Raw genomic sequence first — 27752 nt, forward strand, 5'->3', positions numbered from 1 at the left:
TTTGGTTACCTCACCTGTAGTCAGAGGAGGTTTGAAATTTACTGCCAGGACCCCTAATATCTCGTCCAATGCTTCATCTATAGCTGGTGACTCATCTCATCCAGCCTGTGGATTTATCGACTTCGAAGAATGTGAAACCCTCTAGGACCTCCATACTCTTTCTCACTGTTAGGTTCTACTATTTCACAGTCCTCCTGGATATCTATTCCTGTATTGTCATTTTCTATTGTGAAGACCAATGCAAGATATTCATTATCGACTGTGCCTGCATCTCTGAATCCACACATGATTACTTCAATGGCTCCCAACTCTCTCCCTCATTATTCTTTCGCACTTTATGTATTTTTTTAAAACGCTTTGGGATTTTGTTTATTCTATCCACCAATGTTTTCTCATATGCTCTCTTTTCCTATTTTCTTTTTTAAATTCCTTCCTGCATATTTATATTCCTGTCAGGATTCTTGGTTGTAACTAGAAGCATTGTTCTTTTTTTTTCCTTAACCCTTATTCTTTATACCTTTTGACATTCAGGGTTCTCTGGTCTTGGTCTTTACGAGAACATATTAGCACCCTACTTTCGATATTTCCTCCTTGAACATCTCCCACTGTTTCAACATCCTTTTCCTGCACTATCTCTCTATCCCTTGATGTTTCTAATAGGTAGAAATCTAGCAATCTCAGCCTTGATTATCTTCAGTGACTGAGCCTTCACAGTGCTCTGAGGCAGGGAGTTCAAAAGGTTCATCCACTGTCTGAAGAAATTCCTTCTTGTCTCAGTCTTAAATGGCTTGCTTTCTCCTCTGAGAATATGTCCCTTTTTCTATACTTTCAACAAGGAGAGAGAGCCTGCATTAAGCTTTCCCAGCCAGGAGACTAATACAGGAAATTCTGTTCAGCAATTCTAAGGAAGGTGATGGCCTAGCGATATTATCGCTGGATTGTTGCTCTTGATGTGGTCTCCTCTACATCGGAGAGACAGAACGTCAACTCGCAGAGCATTTCAGGGAATATCTCTGGGATGCATGCATCCAACAACCCCTACTGCCCTATGCCCGATCACTTCAACTCCCCTTCCCATTCCCCCAAGGACATGCAAGTCCTGGGCCACCTCCACCGCCAAATCAAAGTCACCCGAGGCCTGGAGGAAGAACGCCTCATCTTCCGCCATGGGACCCTCCAACCACATGGCATCAATGTCGACTTCATTAGTTTGCAAATCTCCCCTCCCCCACCTCATCCCAGATGCAGCCCTCCAACCTGGTATCATCCTCTTGACCCATCCTACCCGTCCATCTTCCTTTCCAGCTCCCCACTGACCAATCACCATCATCCCCACCCACCTGCATGTACCTATCACCTTCCCAACTAACTCCCCCCTCCCGGCCCACCCCTCCTCCCAACCTCCTATTTATCTCTGTCCCCCCCGCCACATTCCTTATGAAGGGCTTGTGCCCAAAACGTCAACTCTCCTGCTCCTTGGATGCTGTCTGACCGGCTGTGCTTTTCCACCGCCACCCTTTTGATCCCTTGACTCTCCAGCATCTGAAGTCCTCACTTTCTGTTAGTCCAGAGACCCAGGTAATGTTCTGGGGACTTGTGTTCAATTCTTGCCCTGGTGGAATTTGAATCCATGAAAAATCTTGAATTAAGGGCCACTTGTGAAAGATAGATTAATGTGAATGTTTTGTCATGTGAGAATTCCCTAATGCTCCATAATGACCCAAGAGACCAATGTACATCTAATCTGTAACACTAACCTGCCGCACACATTGCTATGTTCTCCAAAATAAATAAGGCCTAATGTTAGTGGTTTTTAAAAGGACAATAAAAACAGAATGCACATCATCCCGACAGTGTGGAAGCAAGCCATTCAGCCCATCAAGTCCACACTGACTGTCTGAAAAGCATCCCACCCAGATACAGCATATAACTATGCATTTCCCATGGTCAATCCACCTAGCCTGCACAATTTAGCATGGCCAATCCACCTAATCTACACATCTTTGGACTGTGGGAGGAGAGTGGAGCACCCAGGGGACTTCCATGCAGACACAGGGAGAACGTGCAAACTCCACACAAACAGTCATCTGAGGCTGGGATCAAACCCACGTATCTGTCATGGTGAGGCAGCAGTGCTAACCACTGAGCCACTATGTCACCCTGTCTACCCCATAGATTCCATAGCAGTTTCGAAGAGGGATGAGAACTGAGTTAACATTTGTGAACAAACACAAGAACAAGTTAAGTTGGAAAACAAAGCTGATAAAGAATAGTTGAAACCAAGGTTTAAATTTAGTTCTTTTTTTGTTTCCTTGTGACTAAGTCAAATGATTGGAACTAACTAGTAATATTGGGTATCCGGAACAGTTAAATTAAATTAACTAGTAAAAGGTGTCTCTAATACTTTGATTTCAACTTTTGACATATATTGGTGTAAGATTGACTATTTCAAGACATAAATGCTATTACAGTAGCAGAATAAAATTCGACTACAAACTGTAATCTGCTTTTATTGTCCTTTTAAAAACCACTAAAATAAGGCTTCATTTATTCTGAAGAATGCAGCAACATGTGCAGTAGGTTAGTAATTATAGGTTAGTGTTACAGGTTCGATGTACATTGGCCTCTTGGGTCATTATGGAGCACTGGGGCATTCTCATGTGTCAAAACATGCATGTTAGTCTATTTTGGATGATCCTGTGCAGCTTGTTGTGGTGTGTTTAAAGTTATTTGGTGAAATTCCTGACAACAGTGCAGAAAAAAAGCACTTTTACCTCTGATTCCCCATGTAATTGTCTCAAGCCCGTTGGCAGAATGAGGCTGTGGCAACACAACCACAGAAAGTTGGAGTGGGAGTAGGCCATTCAGTCCATCAAGTCTGTTGCACTATTCAACGTGATCCTGTGCCGATATCCAACTCTGTCTGCTGTTCCCACTTTCACCCCATACCCTTCGATCCCTTTATCCCCAAGGACAAAGTCTAACTCCTTGAAAACACTCAACAGTTTTGACCTCAACTGTGGCAGCGAATTCCACTCTCTGGACGAAAACATTTCTCCTCATCTCAGTCTGAGATTTTTTTTTAAATTTCAAAATATACTTTATTCATAGAAATAAATCTTTGGTACTTGTACAATTTGTCATGTCATTCATAGATATATACATTGCATGTCTTAAACATTACAAAGAACAGATTGAATTACTCGAATTTACAGTTATCCTATTTACAGTTCCCTTTATTAACCATCCAGTCTCTTGTTATTTAGCTGTGGCTTCAGCAAAACCCACCTACTGCGTGGGTGCCCTGTTATACTATAGCAAATGAACCTTTTTTAATCCCAGTTTATGGGGTTACCATTGTCCATTTGACTGTCCTGTCTCTGGGGTAGCTGTCTGCATCCCCATGGTGAGCACGAACTGCTGGACCCTCGCTGGGCTGAGATGGCCTACCCTGTGTCGTCAGACTGTGATTCTTGGTTCTGGACTCCCCGGTCATCAGGAGCATCCTCGTTGTGTTTACCCTGTTTAGTCCTATTAGAATTTTATAAGTCTCTATGAGACTTCTACCTCCATTCTTCTAGGCTGTATTGAATATAGTTGTAACCAATCCAGTCTTTTAGTGCTATTCATATTAGTGTCATGCCAGGGTCTGCTGATTTGAATATTTTGATGTATGCAGACTCACAGTATGTCTTAACTTGAATACAGCTCTTGTTCCGTTGTGTGTGGCTGCTACTTTCATAATATCCATAACAATGTGTCTACTATGTGCTTAGCTCCCTTCACCTATATGCATACACTTACTGAAAGAGGTATTCTGTTGCAATGTGGTTCTGTGTATTCTGAAGCGCACAGGTATTTGAAGGTCAGCACAGGGCATTGTCACACTGCAATGCTGTACTTCCATGTTGACTGTTCAGTTTAAAAGAAGATTCCGGAGCACCAGGAATCCTTTACATATTGTCCACTGGCTACAAAATTTGCAGACGGTTGGAATGTGTAACAAAGGCAGCTGATATGTTTCAGCCTCTCTTCCTGGAGATAAAACGTAGCTGACGAAATTGTCATTATGTTTTGTTTAAGATTCAGCAATGGTTTCACCTCTGTCATTATCATTACGCTGCTCAAATTCATTCCACTCCGTCTGTCCCATATATGAGCTGGTATCTCCCTCTTTGGGGGAGGGCGAATATCCTGTCCTGATGAGTTAAGAGGTGAGCACATTTCTGATTGGACTTGATTACAGTGTTCAATCTTGGCATTCTGCAGCTGTATGGTATTAGATTATATTATGTCGTTCCCACCTACTATTGACATTGCATCCCTATCTTTCTAACAGTTACTATGGAAACAAAGATCCTATATTGTGCCTCTGCAGATATTCCAGGAACTTCTACTGAATCTTGTTCAGCAATTTTTTAAAAAATTGTCTAATATGTTAGTAGATATCAGGTCAATCTGATGTCTGACAGCCAACGTTCTCACCTTTGGGTACTCCAGTGCCTTTCACTATTGCATTGTATCCAAAACGTGCATTCATTTTTATAATGTGTGCAGGATACAATGTCATTTGCTAACAAGTGAAGTTCAAATAAATTAAAGAAGCGTCTCTCAGGATTCGCTGTAATATCAAAGGGAAGTCGTCGTATTGTTCTTGTAGTGCTTCCTTTGAACACGATGTGAACACACTCCAGACACAGGTTTGTCAAGAGCAAGTGTCCGACATACTTGTTGTGTGCTCAGATACATCACAGCAGCAATGGCAACACACAACAAGGTGGCCTTGGCTGTACCCCAGCCTGGGATATTCTGGCCAGTAAGGAGCAGGCCCACTGACTCCCTGCAGGCTGGGCTCAGGGTCCGGGTTGGCAGCTAGGCCCGGCTGCCTGAAGTCGCATCTGTGTTGGCCGATGAGCAGCAGCGGTGACTTGACCATGGCAAGGCCTGCCGACTGCTTTGTGCTGGTGGGCTACAGCGCAAAGGTTAGTCCCAGGCCCATGGCTTTAACATTGGCATGGAGGAGCCTGAAGCCAGGCCCATGGCTCCAGCTCAGGTACAGCAATCACAGGAGGGGACCTTGTAATTGAACCCATTCCAGAGAACCTAGAGCCCATAACAAGTTATCGGAGAGGCCACCTTTACAGAAAACATGAAGATGAACTCTATTGCGTTAAAATCTTGCATTATATTCTGTGCTTGAACATGGTGTTGGAGGGTGGAGATATTAAGCATCATTTTTCACTGTGCTTGTATACACGTCACAATAATAAGTCTAATCCAGTCTGATGTAAGGTTAAGCTGTGACTGCCTCAGTGTAGTGCTGGGCTGTCAGTTTGCTGAGCACCTCAGTCCTGTCATTTGAAACTTTTGAAGAGAAATGGCTGATGTGATGCTGATACACAATGTGGGTGTGAAGCAGAGCGCACACGACTGTCGCTCAAAAGACTTTCAGATTGGTTGGCAGATGTTCTCCTCCTCATTTCTAAACTGACCCTCGCTATGTGCCGAAGGTTTCACTTGCATAGGTATGCACCTTATCATTGATAAGGAGAGCTCATGCTCCTGAGATTAGTGAAGTTTGCAGCTGCTGACAGTCTGAAGCCATTGCACTGAAACCAGGTGTATGAAATAGGGCTTTCTATACACATGACATATAAACACATGTGGTGAATACTCTGATTTGAGGAGGCAACATTTCGCTGGCTCTTCTTATGTAAACCCTTTAGTTCATTGAGTCTGTGCCAGTCATAAACAACCCTCTAACTACTCTAATCCCATTTTCCAGCACTTGGCCCATAGCCTCGGCAACCCAAGTGCTCATCTAAATGCCGATTAGATGTTCTGAGGGTTCTGCTTCTAGCACCCTCGCAGGCAGTGAGTCCCAGATTCCCACTACCCTTTGGGTGAAAATGTTTTCCCTCATGTTTCCTTTAAACATCCTCCCCCTTTCCATAAACCTATACCACCTGGTCATTGATCCCTTTGTCAAGGGGAAAAGTTCCTTCTGACTACCCTGTCTGCACCCTTTATAAACTTTGTACACCTCAATCGTAAGGCCATAAGAAATAGGAACAGGAGTAGGCCATTTGGCCCTTCAAGCCTGAACCACCATTCACCAGGCTCGTGGCTGATCCGACATGCCCACTTTCCTGCATTTTCCCTGTAACCCCTGATTCCCTGACTGCTCGATAATCAAGTACCCTCCTTCGTCTACTCTGCTGCTCGTCTGTCATGTCAACCTCCCAGTAAGTTGATTATTTTAAGCTTTGGAACTCGACTACAGGAAGAAATAACCCGAAGAATTCTCTTGCGACGAGTACAGTTTTACAGCAGAGTCAATCGATCAGCTGAAGTACCTATTACACACATGAGAGTAGTCAATTCTTGGCTTTTGGCGAGCTCTAGACAAGTTTGTTTAAACACCATTAACGTGTGACTCACAAGAAATACGGTTTCAAATGTCACTTGATTTCTTGCCTTACTAGCACCTGTGACTCATTTACATCCTGCTTTTTCTGCCCCTCAATGAGATAGAAACCATGTAGAAATTTACCCACCTTGCTTTCAGTGTATTACAGCACTCTCATCATTTCTACCCCACAGCAGAAATATTAAGTGGAATTTCCCCTTGGTCCTGATAGCGGGTGAGCTGGTGAGGAGGGGAAAATGATGAGTGAGTTGTCCCTGGCAAGAGTGAATGGAATCTTTTATTGTCTGGTGTATTCAATATAAAATACACTGAACAGTTTATACTATCGCCATGCATCGGCACCATTCTCTTTAACTTAAAATAAAATAATAAATAAATAAAAATAACTTAAAGAGAGTTCATCTTTTTCTTCTCCGCTGCTAGAGTCCTGATCTGGGTTACACAGGCCAGCTGACTCTATAACCACACTGCGTCCCTCTATAACCACACTGCGTCTGAAGACGTATCAGACCCCATCAAAGCCGACCTTCCTATCAAAGCGCTCTCTTTAGAAGATGAGTTTAAGTGAAAATTGAGAAACGAGGATGGGTGGGGGTGGGGGGGGGGGTAGTAAAGGAAAAAGGACAGAGAAAGCAGATGAGGAAGAGAAGCCCGGGTGCAGTAGCCGAAACGCTGCCTACTCTGCCCCGCCAACTTGATGTGGTGATACATGTACCTTCCCGTTATGTCCAGAGCCTTCTCAATGCCAAATTGTTTGGCCAGTGTTGGCAGATTGTCTTCTGTGCCCAAAGCCCTAACAAACCACTTAAGAGCCCAGTTAAAGTCCTCTGTCCACTTCTGGCCCACCAGTAGTGAGGGAAGGTGCCCATTACCACTTTGGGATCACTGGTGCAGCTTCCTTGTGGGTTGGGGGGTAGGTGCCCATCTTTCCGGAGGTCCCACAATGGCATTGGCAGCTCTATGGCAGTGGCACTTCCTGCCTTCGATGAGAACCATCCCACCCCAACTTTGTTGAAGATCACCTGACTGTCCTCAGTCCCCTTACTCTGAGGGTGCCCTTCGAAAGCAGCACCCTCACCCTGTCATTCCCATCTGCGGTGCTGCTGAACAGTTAGCCTTCTGTTTGGTGCTGTTGAAGATGGGCTGCCATCCTTACTAGACCAAAGTGAGGACTGCAGATGCTGGAGATCAGAGTCGAGAGTGAGGTGCTGGAAAAGGACAGCAGGTCAGGCAGCATCCGCGGGGCAGGGGAATCGAAGTTTCAGGCAAGAGCCCTTCATCAGGATGGGCAAAAGCCCATCATTACTAACAGAGTTGTCACTCAAATGCATATTCTAAGGACCCACTGCCTGCTAAAGTGGGAACCCATCAGCGGGTTCACTGTTGACTTTGAAAACTCCCAGCCTATTAGCGGGTTTTGAGAAGATTTGTAGCATTGAGGTTCTGGATGCAGTTTGCTTGTTTTCAAATGAACCTTCCAGCTCAGCAAGCAAACCTACATCCACTCCCAGCCTATATTTCAAGAATGCTGTATTGGTTATAAAATAACTTGGAACTTAGAGTCCAACTCGTCCATGCTGAATAGATATTCTAAATTACTCTGGTCCCATTTGCCAACATTTGGCCCATATCCCTCTAAATCATTCCTATTCATGTACCCGTCCAGATGCCTTTTAAATGTTGTAATTGTACCAGCCTCCATCACAGTATACAGGTGCTACAGGTAATAAGGACGGCAAATGGAATTTTGAAGTTTGTTGCTAATGGACAGGGGTATAAAATCACTTCGGGAGAGGAACCGGGCAGAGAGCATTCTGGGAAGGTAAATGGTATAAAAACTTACCGCGTGGACTCGAGACCTTTACTTCAGGAGAGAAGCGGGCAGAGAGCATTCTGGGAAGGTGTGTTTCTGAATCTGGTGTGAATCTGAAAGGTGACATCACAGGAGGATTGTGATTCGATTGACTAATAAGGAGCCTGCTAAATTTGAATCTGTGCTAAGTTGAATCTTGTTAATTTATTGGTTAGAACTTGCATAAGCAGACACAAAAGCAATTTAAAAAAGCAAATTCAAAACTAATTAAATAAAATAAGGATGAAGGGTCAGTTGATGTGTTGCTTCTGCATGATGTGGGAGCTGGTGGACCCCATTGTGGTTCCAGTGACCATGTCGGTTGTAAATGTCAGTTATTGGAAGAATTCCGGTTCAGAGTCAATGAGCTGGGGTTTGTGCTTCAAACATTGTGACAGGTCAGGGAGGGGGAAGAGTTGGGGAGGGAGGATGAACTGACTGACCACAGCACCGTGGTGCAGGGAGCCGTTCAAGTGGTGGAAGAGGAGAGAAATGTTGCTGTGATTGAGGATAGTCGAGTTAAAGGCATAAACCTGAGCTACAAACCTTGCAAAAAGGCATAAATATTGTTCCCTGTGACCAGGATCGAGAGTCCCAAAGGCTGTATTGCCTGCCTGGTGCTAGGGTTCGGGACATCTCAATTTGGAGTGGGAGGGCAAAGGTCCAGTGGTCATGGTCCACCTAGGCACAAGTGACATAGTTGATAAAACTAGGACAGAGGTCCTGCTAAGGGAGTATGAACAGCTAGGAGCTAAATTAGAAAGCAAAACCACAAAAGTAATAATCTCTGGATTACTACCTGAGCCAGGAGCTAATTGGCAGAGAGTCAATAAGATTAAGCAGGTAAGTGTGTGGCTCAAAGATTGGTGTGGGAGAAAAGGGTTCGGATTCATGGGACATTGGCACAAATTTTGGGGAAGAAAGGACCTGTTCTGATGGGAACGGTCTTTATCTGAACTTTGCTGGGACCAGAGTCCTAGTGAATCACACAACTAGGGCTTTAAACTAAATAGAAGGGAGTGGTTTCAGTTATAGGGGAAATTAGAAAACCTGAATTAAAAGAGGAGGTAAGAGTGCAGAACTCAGGCGAGGTTATTAAAATCTCCAGCGCAGACAAAAAAGGACAAAGCCTATCGAAAGTGTTAGCAATCAAACTTCAAGTACACCGGACAAGCGAATGACAGTGGGAAGAGGGATGGTTAATACAGGACTGAAGGTGTTATATCTGAATGCACACAGTATAAGGAATGAGGTAAATGAGCTTATGGTGCAGATTGAAATTGGTAGGTATGACATGGTGGGCATCACAGAGACATGGCTGCAAGGGGATCAGGACTGGGAGCTGAATATCCTATCGTAAAGGCAGGTGGAGAGAGGGGGTGGTGTTGCCTTATTAGTAAGAAATGAAGTTAAATCAATAGTAAGAAACGAAGCAGGGTCAGATGATGTAGAGTCTTTGTGGGTAGAATTGAGGAACCGCAAAGGTAAAATAACCAGAGTTGGAGTCATGTACAGGCCTCCAAACAGCAGTCAGGAGCTGGGACACGAGATACGCCAGGAGATTAAAAAGATGTACAGGAAAGGCAAAGTTACAGTGATCATGGGGGTATTTCAAAAGGCAGGTGGACTGGGAAAATCAGGTTGGTAGTGGATTTCAATAAAAGGAATTAGTGGAGTGTCTACGAGATGGCTTTTTGGAGCAGCCTGTGGTGGAGCCCACTAGGAAGCAAGCAATAATGGATTTAATGTTGTGCAAGAAGGCAGACTTGATAAGGGAGCTTAAAGTAAAGGAACCCTTAGGAAGCAGTGATCATAACATGATCAAATTTACTCTGCAATTTGAGAGAGAGAAGATAGAATCAAAGGTAACGGTACTACAGCTGAGTAAAGACAACTACAGAGACATTGAGGGAGGAGCTGGCCAGAATTGACTGGGATAGGACCCCAGTGGCAAAGACAGTTGGAACAGCAATGACAGGAGTTTCTGGGAGTAATTCAGGAGAGACAACAGAGATTCATTGCGAGGAAAAGGAAGCATGGCACAGGGAGGATGAGGCAACCCTGGCTGACCAGGGAAGTCAGGAACAGCATAAACGCAAAAGAGAAAGCAAATAAGGTGGCAATGAACAGTGGGAAACCAGAGGATTGGGAAGCTTTTAAGATCAACAGAGGGCAACAAAGAAATAAATAAGGAGGGAAAAATTAAATATGCTAGCCAGTAATATAAAGGCAGACTGTAAAAGTTTCTTTAGATATATAAAGAGGAAAAGCGAGGCAAAAATTGACGTGGGGCTGCTGGAAAATATCGGAGAGATAGTAGTGGGGAATAAGAAAATAACTGTGGAACTGAGTAATTACTTCATGTCAGTCTTCACAGTGGAAGGCCTGATAATGGATAAATAACCTGGACCAGATGGACTACACCCCACTGCTGAAGAGATAGCGGAGGCATTAGTGGTGATCTTTTAGGAATCACTAGAATCAGGGAGGGTCCCAGAGGACTGGAAAATTGCTAACGTGACACCCCTGTTTAAAAGGGGAGTAAGGAAAAAGATGAAAAATTACAGACTGATTAGCCTAACCTCAGTGATGGGTAAGATCCTGGAATCCATTGTGAAGGATGAGATTTCTGAATACTTTGATGTATATGGTAAAATAGGGCAAAGTCAGCATGGTTTCATCAAGGGGAGGTCCTGCCTGACAAATCTGCTAGAATTCTTTGAGGAAGTAATGAGCAGATTAGATCAAGCAGAGTCAATAGATGACAAGGTGCTGCACAAGAGGCTACTGAGTAAGATAAGGGCCCATGGTGTTAGAAGCAAGGTGCTAGTATGGATAGAAGCTTGGCTTCTGGCAGAAAGCAGAGAGTGGGGATAAAAGGGTCCTTCTCAGGATGGCAAGTGGTATTCCGTAAGGCTTAGTGTTGGGACCAGAACTTTTCACTTTATATATTACTGGTCTAGATGAAGGAACTTAGGGCATTCTGACTACATTTGCAGATGAAACAAAGATAGGTAGAGGGACAGGTAGTATTGAGGAGGTGGGGAGGCTGTAGAAGGATTTGGACAGGTTGGGAAAGTGGGCAGATGGAGTACAATGTGGGAAAGTATGGGGTCATGCACTTTGGTAGGAAGATTAGAGGCATGGGCTATTTCTAAATGGGGACAAAATTCAGGAGAAAATTCAGGAGTCTGATGTGCAAAGAGACTTAAGAGTTCTAGTTCAGGACTCTCTCAAGGTAAACTTGCAGGTTGAGTCAGTAGCCAGGAAGCAAATGCAATGGTAGCATTTATTTTGAGAGAACTTGAATATAAAAGCAAGGATGTAGATCTGAGGCTTTATAAGGCTCTGGTCAGGCCATATTTAGAGTATTGCTGAAAATGTGTTGCTGGAAAAGCGCAGCAGGTCAGGCAGGATCCAAGGAGCAGGAGAATCGACATTTCAGGCATGAGCCCGAAGAAGGGCTCATGCCCGAAACGTCGATTCTCCTGCTCCTTGGATCCTGCCTGACCTGCGCTTTTCCAGCAACACATTTTCAGCTCTGATCTCCAGCATCTGCAGTCCTCACTTTCTCCATATTTAGAGTATTGTGCAGTTATGGGCCCCATATCCCAGGAAGGATGTACTGGCCATAGAGTGTGTTCGGAGGAGATTCACGAGAATGGTCCGAGGAATGAAAAGCTTAACATATGAGGAACGTTTGAGGACTCTGGGTCTACACTCAATGGAGGTTAGAAGGATGAGGGGGGATCTAATTGAAACTAACCCCAGAATACTGAATGGCCTGGACAGAGTAGATGTTGGAAGGTGTTTCTGTTACTAGGAGACACTAGGACCCAAGGGTACAGTCTTAGAGTGAAGGGAGGATCGGACATAAAGAGAAACTTCTTCAGCTAGAGAGTGGTGAATCCATGGAATTCACTGTCACATAAGCCTGTGGAGGCCAGATCACTGAGTATATTTAAGATGGAGATAGATCGGTTCTTAATTGTAAATGGGATCAAAGGTTACAAGGGAGAAAGCTGTGGAATTGGGTTGAGAAACTTATTAGCCGTGATTGAATACGGAGCAGACTCAATGGGCTGAATGGCCTAATTTCTGCCCCTCTGTCTTATGGTCTTGAAAGTAGGAAATGTTGCTGCAAATCCCCTTGTTGAGGAGAGATGCAATTACTTTGGAGGCAGTTTAGTGAAGGTTCACTCAATTAATTGTAGAGGTGAAAGACTTGTTTTACGAGGAGAGATTAGCAGGTCAGGCCTGTACTCGCGAGAGTTTAGAAAGATGAAAGCAGATGTAATTGAGGGATGTAAGGAGGTGTTGACAAAGTATACGTAGAGAGGATGTTTCCCCTTGTGGGGCAATGAAGAACGAGGATTTTAGATAAAGAAGTGGCAGATTTAAAACAGATATGAGCAGAAATTACTTCTCTCAAAGGGTGGCGAATGCATAGAATTGACAATTCCAGGCTATGGTGGATTTGGGGACACTGAGTAAGTTTGAGGAGGAGATATAGATTTTTAAACAGTAATGGGTTGAAGGGTTGTGGACACAGGCAGGAAAATGGGATTGCGACCGAGACGAGATCAGCCATGATTGTATGAAATGATGGAGCAGGGGCGAGGGGCTGAATGGCTTCCTCCTGCTCCCAGTTCTATTGTATAGGATAAACAGTCAGGAGCAGAAATGAAAGCTTTATTCAGTTTTGTTTTCTCATTAAATTGTGGCTCATCTGTCAATGTTGTTGTCCTGTAAGTATTTGATTTTTACAATGAGCTGACAAAGATGGCAGAAATTTCTGATAAAACCTTTGTAGACTGAGCCACTGAACCAACCTGTGGAAGAAGGCAGTTTATTCCTGCAGATTTATGTTTGGAATTTTAATGATTTTTTTTGTTTTACTTTCACAATGCGTTCACGTTTTCCTCTTCCTGCACTTAACCTCAAGAAAAAAAACTGAGAGTCACGTTATTGCAAACAAATGGAGGGATTGAAAGCAATTGAGTTAATTTTGGTGGTTTCTAACCAGCATGAATGGAATGGACTGAAAGGCCTTTGTCCGCGTAGATCTCTATGAATCTGATCATACGCTTGGAAATGACCAGGGAAAGTATAATTATTTGGTAGGATTGCGGAGCCAAGGGATTTAGTGTTTTCACTATTAAAGCATTATACAGTAATGTCAATTCTCAGTGGTCAAGGTTTTAAGCTTTGACTATCCCTTTTGCTTATTTTGCTATTATGTAAGATCAGTTATTGTTATGAGTATCATGCAATTGCCCCACCACTTTCCAGGATGCTGTATATTGCTGCAATGGGTGCTGACTGTTTGAACAGGGTGGTCAGTCTGAATCCTAAGGAGTACAGGCACCAGGTTTGGGATCCCTACAGTGCAGAAAGAGGCTATTCAGCCTTTCAAGACTGCGCTGGATCTCCAAAGACCATCCCACCAAGACCCCATACCCACCCAATCCCTGCAACCCCACATTTCCTATGGCTAACCCACCTAGTCTGTACAACCCTGGACACCATGGGGCAATTTGGCAGGGCCAGTCCATTCGAACCTGCACATCTTTCCCAGATGAAGCCCATGGGAAAATGTGCAAACTCCACACAGACGGTCACCTGAGGATAGAATCCGGGTCCCTGTCGCCGTGAGGCACCATGCCACCCAATTCATCCCAATTGGATTCAACCCCATGGGAAGACATCATGGCCGGTTAGCAGGGAACTTGTAGGAAAAATAGTTGTTACACAAAAACAAATCAGGCAGAAACTTGCCTCTGATTTTTATAGAATCCTTGTACCAAGCCCCTGGTTTGCTTGTGATTTTTCCTTCTCCCATCCTTAGGTAAACGCACGTTCTCAGATCTTGCTGGTCTGCGTGAAATCTCTCAAGTCTCAATTGCTACAACATTGGAGCACAATTCAGGCAGAGGTCTCAGAAAGCAGCTTTGGAATTGGTCTTGTGTCATCCCTGTTTTATTGATACATGTCCATATATTTCAGGCCTGGGATTATCCAAGGAGTTTGATTGAACCATCCAGGGCCTTGGATCAGCACAGTGATGAGCCTGCCCCACAGTGTGCTTTAACTCTTATATCTAGCAAAGAAACTGCGAGTCAGCTCTTAATAGTAATAAATGATAATATTTATTTATTTAACCCAATGTTGATGTGGAGATGCCGGTGTTGGACTGGGGTGGACAAAGTCAAAAATCACATAACATCGGGTTTATGGTCTAACAGGTTAGTTTGAAATTGCAAACTTTCAGAGCCCCCGCTGCTTCCTCAGGCAGCTCTGAACGCATGCGGTTTCAAATAAACCTGTGGGACTATAACCCACCCACTGTGATTTTTGACAATTAATATTATAATAACAAAATACACTGATCCAACAATTTATGCAATAAATTTAATCACTACCTTGTGCTTTAACTTAACTGTGGATGATCATATACACCACACTAGATCTTGACCTTGATCCATGTGATGATGTCAGAGGTATCTTCTCTACACAATAGTTGGTCTCGAGTTACCGCTACTGAGGGTGGTTTAGCAGCGATTCTTAGACTTCGAAGTCTTTGCACCCTTTTGGGAGGGTCTTCGATGTTCACCAATAAATCAATCAGGGTTCGATCACCCTGATTGAACTGACCCAACCAAGTGTTGACATGTCAATAGCAGGGTGGTCTTTGAGCATCCATTCCTGGGGTCATTAAGCGCACGCAGGTCAGGTAGCCCTTTCCAAATAAGGGTGTGAGCCACCTCTGTGTCTGGTAAACAACTCAATGTTTACGATTGTCCTGGGGATGGCGTTCAGATCGATTCTATTGAATTTCAATTCGTGGAGTATGTATTGTCCGCAGTTGCTGGATCAGTTGCATACTGTCTGTCTGTAGTTGCAGCCTGAGTGAATTCTGCAGCTTATTTATTCCATAGTCTTTGAGCAATGTCACTTTTGGCCAAGGCTTGCCTCAATTTCCCAGCATGCCTCATTTATTGTCCCTTTCTTCACAAATCCATCATTTTGAGCGGCCTAACTGATCTCCATCCTTTGGTCAATATGTAGTCTCCGTACACTAAACTGTGGATAGTGCATGTTGAAGTTGCATAGAATCCATACAGTATGGCAACAGGCCATTTGGCCCAACAAGTCCACTCTGACCATTTGAAGGGCATTCCACCCAGACTATCCCCCTACCCTTTTCCTCGTAACCCTATATTTCCCCATGGCTAATCCATATAGCCTGCACATCCCTGGACACTATGGGCAACTTAGCATAGCCAATCCCCCTGACCTGCACATGTTTGGACTGTGGGAGGAAACCAGAGCACCCGGGGGAAACCCACATAGATACAGGGAGGATGTGTAAATTCCACATAGATGGTTGCCTGAGGGTGGGATTGAACCTGAGTCTCTGGCACTGTGAGGCAGCAGTGCTGACCAGTGAGCCTCCATGCATTCATTGGTAAAAGCATTGAGTGCAGGAGTTGGGGTGTCATGTTACGGCTGTACAAGACACTCGTAAGACTACATTTGCTGTATTGCGTACAAATCTGATCTCCCTGTTATAGGAAGGATGTTGTTAACCTTGAAAGGGTTCAGAAAAGATTTACAAGGATGTTACCGAGACAGGAGGCTTTGAGCTATAGAGAAAGGCTGGACAGGTTGGGATTTTATTTCCCTGGAGCATAGGAGGCTGAGAGGTGATGTTTTTCGAAGTTTATAAAATCATGGGAGGCATAGATAAGGTGAATAGCTAAGATATTTTCTCCAGAATAGGAGAGTTCAAAGCTAGAGGCTATAGATTTAAGGTGAGAGGGGAAAGATTTAAAAGGGACCAAAGGGGCAACGTTTTCACATAGAGGGTGATTACTATATGGAATGAGTTAGAGATTCATATAATTACAACACTTAGAAGACATATGGATAGGTTCCTTCCACCGACACCCTCCTTCGACTGACCGAACTGGTCCTCACCCTGAACAACTTTTCTTTCCAATCCTCCCACTTTCTCCAAACAAAAGGAGTAGCCATGGGCACCCGCATGGGCCGCAGCAATGCCTGCCTCTTCGTAGGGTATGTGGAACAATCCATCTTCCACAACTATACTGGCCCCACCCCCCATCTTTTCCTTCGCTACATTGATGACTGTATCGGCGCTACCTCGTGCTCCCACGAGGAGGTTGAACAGTTCATCCACTACACTAACACCTTCCACCCCGACCTCAAATTCACCCGGACAGTCTCGGACTCCTCCCTCCCCTTCCTAGACCTTTCTGTCTCTATCTCAGGCGACCGAATCAACACGGACATCTACTACAAACCAACCGACTCCCACAGCTACCTAGACTACACCTCCTCCCATCCTGCCCCCTGTAAAAACGCCATCCCATTCTCCCAATTCCTTCGTCTCCGCCGCATCTGCTCCCAGGAGGACCAGTTCAAAATACGTACAACACAGATGGCCTCCTTCTCCAAGGACCGCAACTCCCCCCCCGACGTGGTCGACGGTGCCCTCCACCGCATCTCCTCCACTTCCCGCTCCCCCGCCCTTGAGCCCCGCCCCTCCAACCGCCACCAGGACAGAACCCCACTGGTCCTCACCTACCACCCCACCAATCTCCATGTACAGCGCATCATCCGCCGTCACTTCCGCCACCTCCAAACAGACCCAGCACCAAGGATATATTTCCCTCCCCTCCCCTATCAGCTGTCCGTAGAGACCACTCCCTCCGCGACTCCCTTGTCAGATCCACACCCCCCACCGACCCAACCTCCACTCCCGGCACCTTCCCTTGCAACCGCAGGAGGTGCAACACTTGCGCCCACACCTCCCCCCTCACTCCTCTCCAAGGCCCAAAAGGAAACTCCCATATCCGCCACAGATTCACCTGCACCTCCACCCACATCATCTACTGCATCCGCTGCAGCCGGTGTGGCCTCCTCTATATTGGGGAGACAGGCCGCCTACTAGCGGAGCGATTCAGAGAGCACCTCTGGGCCACCCGGACGAACCAACCCAACCAACTGGCCTGCAGTCTTCTTCTTGACCTCTCCGCCTCCATCCTACTCCGACCTATCACCCTCACCTTGACCTCTTTCCACCTATCACATTTCCAACGCCCCTCCTCCAAGTCCCTCCTCCCTACCTTTTATCTTCTCCTGCTGAACACTCTCTGCTCATTCCTGAAGAAGGGCCTGTGCCCGAAACGTCGAATCTCCTGTTCCCTGGATGCTGCCCGACCTGCTGTGCTGTTCCAGCAATAAAGTTTCAACTTAGAGGGATATGGGCCAAACACAGGCAAATAGGACTAATTCAGTTTAGTATTCCTGGTTTGCATGGATGAGGTGGACCGAAGGGTCTGATTCCGTGCTATACAACTATATGACTGTACGTAATTGCTGAGGGGGTGAGAAGTGGGTAAGTTTCTCTCCAAGGTCAATTTACCTCATTATTTCCTCTTCAGTCCACATCCACGGAGGGGAAAGCCCTGCCCCATTTCTTTTAAATATGGTGGGAAAGAGACTTATTTTTTTAAACATCATGCACCATTTGCAAATGGTTATGCAAGTGCCATTGAAATTATAGATATCTCCGGAATCTTAGTCTTTTTTTTCATTAGGGTGCATTAGTCTGGATATAAGTGATACACAGAGCAATTTATAATTACAAGCTAAAGAGCAGGAGCTTAGAGAAAGTTAACTATCTTTTGGAAATAGCAATTAACACTCTAAAGTTGTGATTTTCAAAGTATCGCTATTTTCTGGGAAAATTGCTTGATTATTTTAATGGCTATTTCTTTCTTCTTGTTTATAAAATGTGAAGGATTGCATGGTTTACTGGACTTATAGCTTCTCTGTGTCAATGTGAGTATGAGTCAGATAAGGTTCTGCAAATTGTGGGAAATTTTAACTCAACCTTTTAGATGTACACACTTACCAACCATATGACACCGACTTCCTAAGTGAGCTTCACCCCTTCCCTTACTGATGCGCAATCCGTCCTTTAGCATTGTGTGGGAGAGAAGGCAGTGTGGTCTAGCTGTTGGTTTATTAACTTCACAATGAGCCACCAAACAGGTCCGGCAACTTGAGAAGGCAAACCTCTCTACAAATTAAAAGACTGAGTTAATACTGGGAATGAGGGACCTTGTACGGGTTTCTTGTCCCTGGATGTGATCAGTGAGTTGCCTGGAAAATGGATCTAGCTTACTTTAAGTGCTTCCCTCCCAAAAAAAAACTGCTGCTCTTTAATAGTGTCATCAAGGCAGAAATTCACATTATAAATATCTTTCCCCTCCAACAAATCAATCTCAAGCATCAGGTGGAGAGTTCTTAATGTTTGTTTGTTTAATGATTTATTTATTTTTGAGTTTTAATCTATCATCACCATCAAATGTCTTTACCTCTCTCAGATTAGAACCCGTGCTGCACTTGCGATAGGGCAAAGATCTGTTGCTTTTCTAGGGGCAGCTTACAAAATGTGTTGCAGGGAAATGAAAGTAGTTACCTTTATATAGTATTCCATGGGATGTGAGCATTTATTGCCCATCCCTAATTGCTTCTTGCAAAATTGATGGTGAACTGTTTTCTTGAGCCATTTCCTGGTGTGGGTACACTGGAGTGTGCTAAAACTGAGCATCCTGCTGAGCTGTTTCAGAGCGTCATCAAAAACCCACCATATTGGCTGGAGAGACATGTGGGCCAGACTGGGTAAGGACGGCAGATTATTTCCCTGAAGGACATTAGTGAACCGGATGGGTTTTTTGGACAATTTAGGAGCTTCATGTTCACGGAGATTCGGTGTGTTATAAATAGAATTCCTCCAGTGTGAAAGCAGGCCATCAAGTCCACACCGACCCTCTTAACAGCATCCCACCCAGACCCTACCCCCTTTCCCTATTCCTGTAATCTTGCATATTCCCTATGACTAACCCAGCTAGCCTGCACATCCCTGGACACGATGGGCAATTTAGCATGGGCCAGCCCAACCAACCTGCACGTCTTTGGACTGTGGGAGGAAACCCATGCAGAAACGGGGAGAATGTGCAAACTCCACACAGACAGTGACCCAAGGGTGAATGTTTGTTGAGGTCAAACTTTGTTCCGTCCTGGCAGTTTGGTCACATCGGACAGCACGGAGTTAATTGCTCAGTTTCGGTGGGAACATTTACTAGTGTAGTGACCCTACAGCACCTTATGTCAGAGAGGTCTTAGAGATTCACTCACATCTTACACTGCAGTCCACTCTTGCCCAGTTTCTCACTTATCATCAATTGCCGCAGTGTGTAAATTAGGTGGATTGACTGTGGTCTTAATGTGGCCTTGGAGATGACAGATCCCCTGCAAATTGCAGTTCTGTGAAACCATTCTATCGAAATATTCAGATGGGCCTTTGAATGGACTTTGCCAACAGGCTTTCCAGAATGCTGTGTATTGCTGCTATGGGTGCTGACTCTGTTTGAACAGGGTGGACAGTCTGAATCCTAAGGTAGTGCAGGCAACAGGTTTGTGCAACTGCTTCCTACCTCTGCAGTGTTCCCACTCAGTCACATGACATTGATGTGCCTAATGTTCCATCATCAAAAACTCACTAAAGGTACGTCCCACCCCTTCAACCTCCACTCCCCCAGGAATAGATGTACATGTTAACAAGCACATGAGTGAAGAAGGTTGTTAGGCGATGATGTATCCTCTATCACTGGTGTTTGAGGTATTCGTTTAGAAACTGAGGAAGAATACCAAGGAGAAACATGTCTGTGCCAGGTAACGTCAGTACAGCTACAATATCTGTGCTGCCAGCCGGTTTGCAGTATCTGTTATTAGCTGTAAGTCTGGTTGAAGGCAGGGAGCAGGCATCAAGCAGCATGATGCTATTTAAAGAGCACCCAGTCCTCCTCAAGACCTGCCTGGATGTGTGCAACTCTAACAAGACTCAAACTCTAACACCGTCCGGGACAGACCAGCTTGCTTGATTGGCACCCCATTCACCGCCTTTGGTATTCACTCCCCCCACTGTAGTGTGCAGCTATAACAATGTTTACCGTCTATCAGATGCACTGTAGCAACTCTGAAAATGTGTTGCTGGAAAAGCGCAGCAGGTCAGGCAGCATCCAAGGAACAGGAGAATGGAAACTGGAGAAATCTGAGTTCATCCCTTGTGGTTGGAGGGTTCCCAGGCAGAAGATGAGGCGCTCTTCCACCAACCGTCGTGTTGCCATGGTCTGGTGATGAAGGAGTCCAAGGACCCGCATGTCCTTGGTGGAGTGGGAGGGGGAGTTGAAGTGTTGAGCCACGGGGTGGTGGGGTTGGTTGGTCCGGGTGTCCCAGAGATGTTCTCTGAACCATTCCGCAAGTAGGCGGCCTCCTCTATATTGGGACCTTTTATCTTAGCCTGCTGGGCACACTTTCCTCATTCCTGAAGAAGGGCTTATGCCCGAAACGTCGATTCTCCTGTTCCTTGGATGCTGCCTGACCTGCTGCGCTTTTCCAGCAACACATTTTCAGCTCTGATCTCCAGCATCTGCAGTCCTCACTTTCTCCACTGTAGCAACTCTCCAAGGTTCAGACTCTTGCGCACACCAAACTCCTGGAGCTACCTTCCGAATTGCGCTGAGTCCTGCCTATTCCACATGGAGTGCAACAGTTGGCAAAGGTGGCTCCTCACCAGCTTCCTAAAGGCAATGATGCATGGGCACTTGGGCATTGTCAATGATGCCTATGGATCGACCATAAACACATGTTTAAAAGTCACATTTAGTGTTTCTGTGTGCAGATATTTTATATCACCTGTAGTAGGTTGGATAGATCCCATGGAACTGAGGCCAAAGTCAGGTTACGAGCCTGTTAGATATTGATGGTGTCTGAGGGATAAATGACCTGCAGTTCTGCTTGCAACATGACACATTTAACTGAGAGCTTCCTTTTGAAAGTAAGGCTGGTGTACATCAGATACCGATCACTGGCAATGAGCATTTATTGATCTTTACAATTCTCCAGTCACACTTCTGGGGAGACCTGTCAGGCTTCCCTGATTGGCACTGATAGCCTGTTTCATTGCTACTGATATTGGAACGTAAAGTTGTCCTTCTTCACACTCATTAGTTTTTGTTCCTTCTTCCTCAGGTTTTCTCCATCGTAGTGTTTGCTTCTATTGTGAACGAAGGCTACATCAATAAAGGCAATGAAATTCTTTACTGTGTTTTCAATAAAAACAGCAACGCCTGCAACTATGGCATTACAATCGGCATCTTAGCGTTTTTCGCCTGCATCCTGTTCCTCACCCTCGATCTCTACTTCCCACAAATCAGCAGCGTAAAGGACAGGAAGCACGTTGTACTTGGAGACCTCGGATTTTCAGGTAAGCATGCTCAGAGGACAGAAAAGGGAAAGATTTTAGTTCTTTCAGCTTCACAACCAATTCATAAGCAGTTCCTTTTAAATCCAGTTCCATACCTTTGGCGTGCAATTTGTCCTTCATTGTGCAAGCATTTATTTCCTATCGATGTGAACAGCAGAAATCCTCCCCCAAAATGATTTAAATTAGAAGCATTTCTGGCAGCCAGTCAAACAGTTAGCTTGTTTATAAAGTCATCATAAAAGCCACACGGGGAAGAGAGCGCTGGACTCTTAGTTCTGAGGTTGAGAGTTCAAATCTCACTGTGTCAAATTGTGAAACTGAATTCAGTGAAATTAGTAGATCAGGAGAATAAGTTGTCAGACTGTCATGAGAATCCAACTGGTTTGCTCTTGTCCTTCAGCTCAGCAAATACACCACTCCTTCCTACGTGTGACTCCAAACCCATGCTGGCGAAATAACCCATTGCCATGCATGTCACTTGCTCTAACAGGCCCACCACATAATCTGTTGACAGCCAAGGATCGGTAGGAAGTTGACTCTTAGTAAAGTTAGTCTGCAGATCTTATCTACCCCATCCAGGGTTCATGATTATTGCCATTAAGTTTGGAGAACAATTACGAAACTTTTGAGGTGATCCATAGTAATAAATAATAACCGTAACTTATCTTCCTTAATAAACAGAGGTTTTATCATTGCTGTCTATAGCTTGGTATCCAGTAAGTACTTTATCCTGTTTTTTGAGATGTTTTGGACCATGTTCTGTCATTCTCCATCTCTGAAATGATGAAGCACAGTTATGTTTTCCTTGATGCTTTGGCTGTGGGGTGTATAAAATACACAACAACAGGAGAAAATGTAGCTGAGACGAAGATTTGTGGTCTCCTCATTAGGATTCAACGCATCTACCACTGCCTACGCATTTTTCTTCCAAATAGGCAAGTCATAAATGTCATGACTGCTAAGCATTTTTGGTAAGGTAATTGGCCTAATATCAGAAGAGTTGTGCTATTTAATGCACAGTGGCCTGAAGCATCTGCAGATGATGTGCCAGCACTGGAGTTTAGATTGGAATAAATGATGATCTGTTCCTCTGTCTGAATCCCTAGCTTGTCATGTCAGAGACAATAACGATGCTCAGGGTCATAAAGAGATGGAGAGGAGCTGAACCAAAATATCTCTGTCTCCAGCAAGCTCAGAATGGGCAGCGGTCGGATTTCGGGTCACTGGGATCAGGTCACTCAATGGTGGAAGCTGAATGACATGCCAGCATCACAGCCGAGAGATGATGTAAATATGGGACTTACTGGGACTGAGAGGCTTTGTGATGTTTCAGGGAGGGGGTTGTACTTCCTCCCTTGTTCCAGAGAGGCAAGCCATTCCATGATGGGCCAATTTTGGATGGACACACAATGAGAAACTAGTCAGGATCACCAGCACGATCTTGGGTAAATGCACCTGAACACTTTTAACGGTGCTGTTATAGAATAATAGCTACCTTAAAATACAAATGTAATCATTGGGCGAGTGTGGGGATGAAAGGCGTATTTTTAAAAAAATTCCTGGAGATTTTCTTCCAGCCAGGAGAGAACGAGAGGAATGTTTTTTTTAAATTTTGTAAGTAAATATGATTAAAACTCCTATTTAGCAAGTGGCAATGTGAATGTTACTTCCCTTTCAACAGTCGAACACCTTGTATAAATAAAAAAGAACTGTGGATGTTGGAGTCCTGAAACAAACAGGAGCAGAATTTGCTGGAGAAACCCACCAGGTGTGGAGAGAAAAACAGAGTTAACATTTCCAGTCCAGTGGCCCTACTTCAGAACTCGACGTTGACTTTGTTTTCTCTTCTCAGACGCTTCTGATTCCAAGCATTGTCCGAGATTCGTTATCCAGTTGCTACTAAACCTTGCTATTCCATTATTCCGATTCCGTCCATATCCTCTGCTTGTGCTACCGCAGACTCTTTGGTTTATATCTTGCAGCTGTCTGCATTTGTTGTCATCACTTGAATCAACTTAATGTAGGTGCAAAAGGGGTAAAAACAATGACTGCAGATGCTGGAAACCAGATTCTGGATTAGTGGTGCTGGAAGAGCACAGCAATTCAGGCATTTTGCCTGTCCTCGGATGCTGCCTGAATTGCTGTGCTCTTCCAGCACCACTAATCCAGAAATTAATGAAGGTGCAGACAGTTTGATACGAATGGAAGCTCTCCTCTGTAGTTGGTGTTTAAGGCAGAGTGGATGAGAATAGAGGGGAGTTTTTCTGACTATTCAAAAGCAATTCTTTGTACATTAACATACATTGTGAAAGCAAAGACTACTTTTACAATAATTGCGAGACTGGAAAGATGCCAGGCACAGAACACTCAGTGCTTTTTAAATGAACTGACTCATCGTCTACTCTTCCCTTTTAAAAATAGAATTGTAAACGTTAGGTATTCAATATCACAAAAAGATTTTCTGTGCATATTATTACTCTTACTTTCCTTGGTTATACCATCATTGTAAGGGCCTCTGATTTCTCTATAAAGTAATCCAAATAAACAAAAAAATAATTGAAATAAAATTAGAAATTACTGGAGAAACGCAGCAGGTCTGGCACCCTCTGTGGAGAGAAGGCAAAGTTAATATTTCAGGTTTAATGACCCTTCCTCCAACCTATTTTCAGAACCCGAATTTTGAAACGTTATCTCTGCTTTCTGTGCAGCCAGATCGGCCATATTTCTCCAGCAGTTTCTGGTTTTGTTTGAGAATCTCTAACATCCATAGATCTTTGTTTTTTTTTTGTTTAGAACACAAATGAAACAGTGTTCATTCTTAATTCTGCCACAGAGATATGGAAATGGACAGGTTTTGGTCTAAACACCTCAACAGGTTATGGTCCTGTGCTGACTCTCATTGTGAGCTAATAGGTCATAAGAAAGAAATATACTTTTGCGTCAAGCAAAACCCCATGATTCAATACCAGATCTGACACGGTCACTTTTCCAATGTAACTTATCCACCTTTATTGGAGAAAAGTTATTGCGTATCTTTGTAATCTCTAGCTCATAACATGAGATCTGAGCAATAAAACATTTATTTTTAACGTTTATTGAGAGAAGTAGTCCTTACGTAAATTGGGATTACAAAAAAATACTGACTCTTACGCACATCAAGTTCAATTTTGCATGGGCAATAAAATACAAATTTCAAGCTCCAGTACTCTACATTGGTTTGTTGTCTTCAGGTCTTTGCTCTGGCCTGTCCAGTGCTTTTTATTCCACCTCTTGCCATCATTTGGTGTCACCATTTCACCTTTTCTTAAAGATTCTATCAGAGTTAAAACAGGACATCGATGGACGTCCACAAAAAAACATAGCAGCCACTTGCTGTGTTTCTACTATTGGCCTGAGATTGATACTCCCTGCAATAATACTTGAATTTTCAATGTGATGTTGGTGATCAGCAGGAAATATGTAATGTAGTTATTAAAATAAAAAGTGTAAGAACTGCAGATACTGTTAATCAGAACCAAAGACACAAATTACTCGGAAGGTCTGGCGAGATCTGTAGAGGGAAATCAGAGTTAACGTTTCATGTTGAGTGACTCTTCCCCAGAAACAATTTGCTGTATAGTAATAAACCTGGTCTTTTCAAGTATTCAATCATCCCTCTATCTCTCAGGAAATGCTGGTCATATTTCTGCTGTTAAAAAGGGAAGTACCTATAGCAACGAAGCCACCCACATTGTTGGGCAGTTAGGACTGGGGCCAGACATTAGCAAGAAATGTTTTACACTTTAAACGAAACTCTGTGATGTGCAGACCAGGAAGAAGCCAGGTTTGAATCCAGCCGTGGGTCGTGATCATAGCGGAGTGACAGATCGTTGATGAGGAGTGCAACTTGCACCCCTGTTTCCATCCCAGCTTTATTTGTAGAGGTTCCTGCTGGAAATGTGGGTCGGGGCATGTTGTGCACTAAAGGGGGTGGGATGAGAGGGCTTCCATGATCTAACAGTGTGAGCATGCTTATTGTAAAGGTTTATATCTGAAGTGTGTGAGCACTTGGGTGAGTTACTGAGGAATGATCAGAATGTGTACAGTTAAGAAACTTACAATCCCTAAAGTATGGAAACAGGCCTTTTGATGCAGCAAGCCCACACTGACCCTCCGAAGAGTATCCCATCCAGACCCCATTCCTCTATTACTATACATTTACCCCTGACTAATGCACCCAACCCACGTATCCCTAAACACTATAGGCAATTCAGCATTGCCAATTCATCCTAACCTGCACATCTTTGGATTGTGGGAGGAAACTGGAGCACCCGGGGGAAACCTACGCAGATACTGGGAAGAATGTGCAAACTCCATACAGACAGTTGCCCAAGGCTGGGTCCCTGGTGCTGTATGGCAGCAGTGCTAACCACTGAACCTGGGTCCCTGGTGCTGTACGGCAGCAGTGCTAACCACTGAACCTGGGTCCCGGGTGCTGTACGGCAGCAGTGCTACCCACTGAACCTGGGTCCCTGGTGCTGTACGGCAGCAGTGCTAACCACTGTGCTGCCCCATCCCAACACACGCCAATTTGGATAGAAAGAGAGATTGTGAAAGCCCTCTGTTTTGCCCTCAGACAATTACCAGCTTGGCTGCTTCCCATAATCTGCTCCTGGCTGAATCCGATTCTTCCAGCAGTAAATGTAGTGCCGATGTTGCCTTACCATGACCGACACACAGAGAGAGCTGCCCCACTCACTTGAGTGGTATCATGGCCTTCCGAATTGGATTGCATGTTGATTATGCACACTTACGGGAAAGGTTCAAGGTTGCATTTTACAGGCTGCTGTAAATGGCATTTGCAAAGAACTCGCAACTTCATTGTTGCACAGAAAATTGTTAATTAACACCAGCTATGTAAAGAATAATGAATAAGGGTGAATAACAAAGGTGTAGGCCATTTGAAAGGCTCTATTTTGATTGCTAACATAAAGGAGTGAATTGAAAGCAGTTACTTGAATATTAAAATTATTGTGTATCTTTGAAACCGCGTTTATTTTATTAAAGTGTAAACAGCATTTGAATATAATTCAGCTTGGAAAGCATTCGAACTGAGGTTTAACTGCTTTGCACTTTCCAGATATAGGCTAAATCGATATTGGAATATCTTTTGACATTTACTCTAACAACCCCACGGGTACTGAAAATAATGAAGCCTGGCACATGACTCATCTTTTACTCATACAAAAGTTATAGAGCTGACATTGTAACTCTCTAAAGATGGAGCTGTGAAGTTGAGTAGTCTGTGATTTGAGACTTTCCCAGATTGACGTGTCTGACTTTGGGTTACACGCTGAGTAGCTACCATACATTTGCCAATAGGGAGAGAAATTTGCTTAAGGGTAGCTCTTTGTTGCCACAATAATGGCATGGTGTGGAATAAGTGAACCTGACAAGAGAGTTTAGAATCAAAAGAAATAGCTAGAGCAGGGGGAGACCCATGTGCAATGCAAGTACTGGCACAGACTTGAGGTCTGTTTCTGTGCTTTATTATGTATTAGGTTAATGTGTTAAAAGGAGAAGTTAATATTCATCTTTTTCAGTTTCAGTTGCCATGCTTATTATTTGCATCTAATTGCATTTTAGATTTTGGTGTAAAGATGCTACTATCGTCCCCAAAACAGATTAAGGTAGAAATAATTTTCCCCTATAATTTATCAATCTGACAACTAATTACAATTATCTTCCTGAGAAGTGCATTATTGGAGGTGTTGGTAGGGGTAGCAGTTCTCCAGTAAGTTCTGTGGAAGTTGGGGAAGGAGTGAGAACATCAGAAGTGGGGCCACAGGAACAATGGCAGGAACACTGTTGGCCCTGGTGGAGCTGAGCTACGCCTCTTGGCTCTACATTAAAGAACTGTTGGTCCAAAAATATTGGTTCAATGTTTGGTGTAGAGGCTGCCATTCTTCAGTAGGTGAGCAGTAGATGATGCAGCCAGGAGCCACTCAGAATCCACATTCAGAAAAGATACCTCAGGTGTGAAGTCTCAGCGAGGTGATTGCTGATTGACTTTTGAGCATGTCTATTTATTTGAACTTGGGCATTGGATTCAGAGTAAATAAAACATT

The 27752-nt window shown here is 44.2% G+C and overlaps 1 protein-coding gene across 1 annotated transcript in view; it reads left to right on the forward strand.

Moving 5' to 3' along the window:
- syngr3a (synaptogyrin 3a) overlaps positions 1–27752 on the forward strand; it is an 81970-nt gene that overhangs the window by 23225 nt on the left and 30993 nt on the right. The window contains exon 2 of the mRNA XM_043711328.1: positions 21411–21645. Within this exon, the coding sequence (XP_043567263.1) occupies positions 21411–21645 (235 nt within the window). The remainder of the gene's footprint in view (positions 1–21410; positions 21646–27752) is intronic.

This window comes from Chiloscyllium plagiosum, chromosome 21 (assembly GCF_004010195.1).
Source record: "Chiloscyllium plagiosum isolate BGI_BamShark_2017 chromosome 21, ASM401019v2, whole genome shotgun sequence".
In the NCBI taxonomy this organism is placed as follows: Eukaryota; Metazoa; Chordata; class Chondrichthyes; order Orectolobiformes; family Hemiscylliidae; genus Chiloscyllium; species Chiloscyllium plagiosum.